The 6,408-nt window shown below is 29.2% G+C and overlaps 2 protein-coding genes across 2 annotated transcripts in view; one reads left to right on the top strand and one right to left on the bottom strand.

The window, feature by feature from the left end:
• Positions 1-2,462, top strand: part of LOC105624027 (GTP-binding protein 1) — a 4,273-nt gene extending 1,811 nt beyond the window's left edge. Inside the window, exons 3-10 of the mRNA XM_012205394.1 lie at positions 58-238; positions 315-493; positions 561-713; positions 849-1,098; positions 1,210-1,354; positions 1,425-1,743; positions 1,840-2,111; positions 2,283-2,462. Coding sequence (XP_012060784.1) covers positions 58-238; positions 315-493; positions 561-713; positions 849-1,098; positions 1,210-1,354; positions 1,425-1,743; positions 1,840-2,111; positions 2,283-2,462 — 1,679 coding nt within the window. The remainder of the gene's footprint in view (positions 1-57; positions 239-314; positions 494-560; positions 714-848; positions 1,099-1,209; positions 1,355-1,424; positions 1,744-1,839; positions 2,112-2,282) is intronic.
• Positions 2,463-3,799: 1,337 nt separating this feature from the next.
• Positions 3,800-5,995, bottom strand: LOC105624026 (mediator of RNA polymerase II transcription subunit 9). The gene is made up of 3 exons (XM_012205393.1): positions 5,892-5,995; positions 4,016-4,121; positions 3,800-3,940 (listed from the first exon to the last, which is right to left on the bottom strand). Exons 1-3 carry the CDS (start codon positions 5,993-5,995, stop codon positions 3,800-3,802), a joined length of 351 nt encoding a protein of 116 aa, XP_012060783.1.
• Positions 5,996-6,408: the final 413 nt, after the last annotated feature.

The following is a 6,408-nucleotide window of genomic DNA, read 5'->3' as shown; positions in this document are numbered from 1 at the left end:
TATATATATATATATATATATATATATATATATAAAACTTATCTATGTGATACTTAGATGGATCTGAGGATGGATTAAAAGAGGATGAATATGAAGCATCAGTTGCCACTTTACAGTCTCTTGCTGCAACATTAGAAGCAGATTGTGTGCTTCTACGTCAGAATAAAGCAGATCATGGTCTAACAGGACAGTATCTAGTGAGAAGACGTTTAGATCGACAAGATTTCTTAGAGATCAGGTTTTTATTTAATAATGTAATTTTTGGATCGCCGCTCGACAGTTTATAATTTATAGCTTCGAGTAACTATTTATAGAGTTGCTGTGGTCGGTAATGTGGATGCTGGTAAATCAACTTTATTAGGTGTTCTGACTCATGGTGAACTTGACAATGGACGAGGATTGGCGCGTCAAAAATTATTCCGCCACAAGCATGAAGCTGAAACAGGACGTACTAGCTCTGTTGGAAATGACATACTTGGATTTGATAGTGTTGGTGAGTCTTGACTCTGTAATATTTTATGTGATTATTCTTTTATTGTAGTATCATTATATATTCGTAGGTAACGTAGTTAATAAGCCTGAACATGGTTCGTTGGATTGGGTGAAGATTTGTGAAAAATCCTCTAAAGTAATTACATTCATCGATCTTGCTGGTCACGAGAGATATTTAAAGACGACTGTTTTTGGAATGACGGGACATGCTCCAGATTTCGGTAAAACTATATTATTATTAATATTATATAAGATCCGGAAAAGAAAATACTTAACGAATATATTTCTTTTATTTGATCATTTGCAATTATACAATTTATAAGAATCCTATGATTTTTATACAAATATTATTCCAGGTATGTTAATGATCGGAGCAAATGCCGGCATTGTAGGGATGACCAAAGAACATTTAGGACTTGCTTTAGCGTTATCTGTACCGGTATTCGTTGTCGTGACGAAAATCGATATGTGCCCGCCGAATGTTCTACAAGAAAATTTGAAACTGTTAATAAAGATTTTGAAATCTCCTGGTTGCAGGAAAGTCCCGGTTACAGTGAAGACGCCTGATGATGTGGTAGTTAGCGCTACTAATTTTGTCTCAGAACGGTTAGTTCAATATATCAAGAATTTTATTAAAAAAAAAATAAATAATAAACTGTAAATAATAAACTTCGTATACTAAAATATCCATAAAATATTACAATAAATTTCATGCAGGTTATGTCCAATATTTCAAGTATCCAATGTGTCCGGCGAAAATTTAAATTTTCTTAAGATGTTTCTCAATTTATTGACTGCAAGAATTACTAGTCATGATGATGAACCTGCTGAGTTTCAAATAGATGATACATATTCTGTACCAGTACGTATATAATATTATATAAACTTTTTTTCTCTAATGCACAAAAATGATAATAAATTAAAAATTATAGGGAGTTGGTACAGTAGTGTCTGGTACAACTTTAAAAGGTATCATAAAATTAAATGATACATTGCTATTAGGACCTGATCCATTGGGTCGTTTTACACCTATAACCGTAAAAAGTATCCATCGAAAGAGGATGCCTGTTCGCGAAGTGAGAGGTGGACAAACAGCTAGTTTTGCACTAAAAAAGATTAAACGGTCACACATTCGCAAAGGTATGGTAATGGTCGCACCTGCACTTAATCCACAAGCCTGTTGGGAATTTGAAGGTGAAATTTTGGTGCTACATCATCCTACAACAATCAGCTCCCGTTATCAAGCAATGGGTAATTATTACAATGATTATTATTGTTATAATGATTATATGATTATTATTATATTCTATCATACAAATTAATTTTTTATTATAAAAATTATTACAGTACATTGCGGCAGTATAAGACAAACTGCTTCTATATTGTCTATGTCTCAAGATTGTTTGAGAACGGGTGACAAAGCCTTAGTACACTTTAGATTTATCAAACATCCCGAATACATAAAACCTGGACAGAGAATGGTGTTTAGAGAAGGTCGTACTAAAGCAGTAGGAAATGTAGTAAAACTTATACCGCATTCAAATAATATAACTACACAAGCATCTAGAATTAGTAAGCCAAATAAAACGTCACAAAATCGACAGAATGCAAACGTGCAGGTATATGCGATATTTTTAATGTGATAAAATTAAAATAATCATTGTTTTTAATTTATTATTCTTTTAAATTCAACCATATAAAAACTTTTATTATTTTCATTAATTTTAATGAGAAACAAAAATGAATACCAAAAATAATGAATAAACATAATCATTTTTTTCTTTTTTTAGGTATTGGAAATGATCGAAACTGATTCGATGAATGAAGCACAAACAGCTAAACAAGAAAATGTACCACAGAAATCTGGATTAAATCAGAATAAAAAAGGTAGAAGTCGAAGAGGACGATCTCATAATGCTATCAACAATATTCAACCTTTAACCGAGCAGAATCCTCCTGCAAAAATGTAAGAGCAGTGTATGAAGAACAAATAATTAATGTTCTTATAACTTTCTGCTACGTATAAAAATGTGTTCCGAATTATGCATGAAGAATATGAAGTATCATTTTATCTTTCTTTATTCTTCGATGAATAATATGATGCATTATGCATTTTATGCATAATGCGGAATGCACTCTAAGTTTCTAAAAATGTGATCCACGAGATATGAAATTATTATATTCTAAAACAATTTTTTTTCTTGATATAAAAACTCGTACTTTATATTGTGTAAAAAATCTATTCTTTGTAAATTTATTAAAATACATACTATATAAATTTATTACAATATAATTTTTCGTGTCTCAACTATTTTAATCATATTAAAAAGATATTCTTTTAACGTGGCAAAATATAAAATCTCGGTATTTATAAATTGCATTATTTTTGTAAAAGGCATACGCATATCTTAAGCCAATATTATAATATATATACAAATAAAATCAAGAAATACACAATGTCTTCATGTGTATATGAATGCACTGCATTTACACTTGTACAGAGTATACAAACTTCTTTTATCAACTCTTAGAATTTGAAGATAAAACTTGAAATATGGCCGATGTGCACATTGTAATAATATATCTTCTATAATAATTTTATGAAAAGAATATATAATAATCTCATTTATGTCATTCAATCTTTTAATATATTTTGGAACTTTAAACAGATATGTATCATACTGTATTTTAAGTATGAAAAGAAAATTTTCCATTGTATTAAATATTTATTTCCTAATAATTATTCATACATGCTGCAGAAAAAAGTATGTCCTTTATAAATTCAGACATCATTCCTGAATACAACTGAACACTTATTTATTATCAATTGTACATATTGCTAAAATATTGTGATCAGAAATGTGTTAAATAAAATGTGTTAAATAAAACTTTCGTTTAATTACATACAAAATTTTACATGTTTTATTATCTTTTATAAAAATTATTTAATGATTCTCATTGTATGCAATCTAAATACAAGAACCATAAAGTTTGGTAATAAAATATATGATCTATCATAAATTATTTCTTAAATTTATTTTTTTCTTCTAATTGTTGCTTTAATTGATCAGCAATATCTTTCAGCTGTTTGATAAAGTCTTTTGGACTAGAGATAGGGCGGTGTGATCCATTAATCATACCTGCTCTAATTAGTATGTATACTACAAATTGTGCAGTTTGTCTTATTGGTTTGGATTCTGCTAATCTGTTAATCAACTTTTCATTGTTGAATAAGTACCGGAAAAGAAGTTTTAGAGGCATCCTCGAAATTATTTTTCTTTATGTTCGCAAACGCGTACGTGCGCGTTTATACTTTCGGTATTTCAAATGTGCATGTATTACGATATTTCAATAGAAGTTCACGCTTTAGTCTCAATTGTTTGCGCAAAGTCTCGAGCTTTTGCAATTGTTCTTCCTTACTATATTCTATTCCTGGTAATCTTTTAATCTGAAAAAAAAACAAGTCATATGCATGAAAAAGATATTTCTGAACATCTATATGGAAGAATGATGCAGCTTTTACCTGCGACCTCGCAGAGTCTAACTTCTTCTGTAACTCTAGGATTTTGTGGCTGGTATCTTGAGACTCTTTTGCCTTTTGCGAAGTATCATGTGGATCTTTCTCAATGCTAAAAATTATAACTAGCACTTATCTTAATATATCAAAAATATAAATATTTGCATATCCATTGACTAACAATCCAATAGTGTTTCTATCAATTGCACAAAACGTTCTTGAAATACTTGAACAAATTTCTTCAGAATTTTGATATAATTCCTAAAAATTCATTATTGTACTTGACTTAGATATTAACTCAAAATGTTAGCAATTTGTTGGCAGATTGGCAGCAAATTCGATCAGATTCTACTGTAATCTGTATTTGCATTAAGCTCAGGATTTATCAACAGAGATTGTTGACATGTTAGATACATCAATACTCTGATTCTGTAACTTTTAACAACAGTTCACTATATTGTTCATTAAATAGGATAAAGAAAGCCATGATTGGTTAAAAGTTGGATGTTTTATATATTCTTAAATTAATTTATTCCAGATTATATGATTGCTAGGTTCGAATCCTGGCTGAAGTAATATTTTTCGCAATAAATTTTTTACTTTCTTTCTTTCAATAAGATTGGAAACAAGATTTATGTTAAATACATTACTTTAAATACGAAGCATCATTATGTCTGAATATTAAGATGTTGAACTACATATTATATATATTCATTTAAATGAATCAATTTTTCATTTCAGAAATGATAATTGTATACTAATATGATTGTCAGATTTTCAACGCAATCAATCTGAAATATTAATAATCTCCCTAAATTTCCAAAATTTAATCTTAAAAATCTGTAATAAACTTACTTGCGAAAAATATTGCCTCAGCTGGGAGTTGAATCTGGATCTCTTGCATTTCGTGTGTTTCTTTTTTTCTAATCTAATTTAGGGGAAATTATTAGCGTTTCAGAATGATTGTGTTGAAATCAAAAGTTATTGGCTCGCAATCATAAATTATGGAATAAATTAATTTAATATAAGAATATATAATGTATTATTTGAAACATCCAACTTTGACCGATCATGTCTTTTTTCATCGTATTTGATATATTCACATATATGATTTGCTTACAATTCTTAAATCATTATATTGTTGTACAGATATTGGATACATTTCACTTAATGTTCATAATACTCCATACTTCATAATACAAGTATATTATTTCATCCTTGTTTTAATATTTCATGACAAGAATAAAATAATACTTGCAAGTGTTGCAAACATTAATTGGGAAGCATCCACTATATATGGTAAAAGAGTACAACAACATAACAATACCAAATTATCAATAAGAATTATAGAATCAAGATACAGATTGATGATAGAAATCGAGTAGGCTGTGCATATAGGAATAATCTAATGGAGACTGGCAACAGAAACCAAGTAAGAGCTACAATCCTGCTTGATTTTTGATGTCAATCTACATATATAGCAAGTCAACAGGTTTCATTATTTCTGATGGCAATTTATCGATATTATCGGATTATAAACTATGTAATCAACATTATACTGAAAATTAAATGTCTTTCTGCCATCAGATAATAAATTTGCTCAAAATCTGTCTTTAAAGGCTTGAATATTTGGAAATAAGATGGTAAGCGTTTGCAGATTTATATTCGTGTGATATATAATAACTTAAATAAAAACGTGACAGCAACATATAAAAAACAACATTAAAAAAAACACCAATCTTAAGAGTTCTAAAAAAAAAATCAGAAAAAATATTTTTTATAAAAGTGATGTTAAGAAAATTTTTTGATTCCGATTCCAGTTTTAGGTTATATGATTGTATCGGAATTAACGATTCGAATGAAAATGAATAAAATCATGTACCTGCGAATAATCTCGTAAATAAGCGGCAATATTTCTATGTCTAGATTGTCGACAGTAAATTGTGTCCTCAGTGCAATGTCTTCTGACAATTCCACCGTCTCCATTATGGATCAAGCAGACTAGAGAGAAACCTGAGAGAGGGCATCGGCCCAAAACCTGCAGGGTTATTCTGAAACTTTTTAACGCATGCGTTATATGGCTTGTAACGTATGATTTACGATTTCATATTTTGTAAATGCGTCTTAATGCATGGCATCGTCAATTTACGTTGCATTTGCGTTAAGTTTGCGTTATATTAAATTTCACTAGAAAGTTGTATTCTGAGCCATTTTAAAATACAATTCGTAACGTATGTCTTTGCGTTATGTAAAGTAATGCCGATTTTTGGACAGCATTAAATGTCATAAGCAAGTTAAGTATTATAATATGCAGTTATATCAACGTAATTAAATAAATATTTAAAAAATGTGTTAAATAAATATTTTCTGTGTTTTTTCTGTAGCTTGCATACTGTAAT

Source organism: Atta cephalotes, assembly GCF_000143395.1.
Source record: "Atta cephalotes unplaced genomic scaffold scaffold00071, whole genome shotgun sequence".
Classification (NCBI taxonomy): Eukaryota; Metazoa; Arthropoda; class Insecta; order Hymenoptera; family Formicidae; genus Atta; species Atta cephalotes.
The sequence above is the reverse complement of the archived record's forward strand: the minus strand, read 5'-3'. Positions and strand labels throughout refer to the sequence as shown.

Coding starts and splice junctions, on each gene's coding strand:
- LOC105624026 (XM_012205393.1), bottom strand. CDS start 5,995: ATGGAGACGGTGGAATTGTCAGAAGACATTGCACTGAGGACACAATTT. Junction 4,122..5,891: donor ATTTACGAGATTATTCGCAG/GTACATGATTTT, acceptor TATAATTTTTAG/CATTGAGAAAGATCCACATG. Junction 3,941..4,015: donor TAGACTCTGCGAGGTCGCAG/GTAAAAGCTGCA, acceptor TTTTTTTTTCAG/ATTAAAAGATTACCAGGAAT.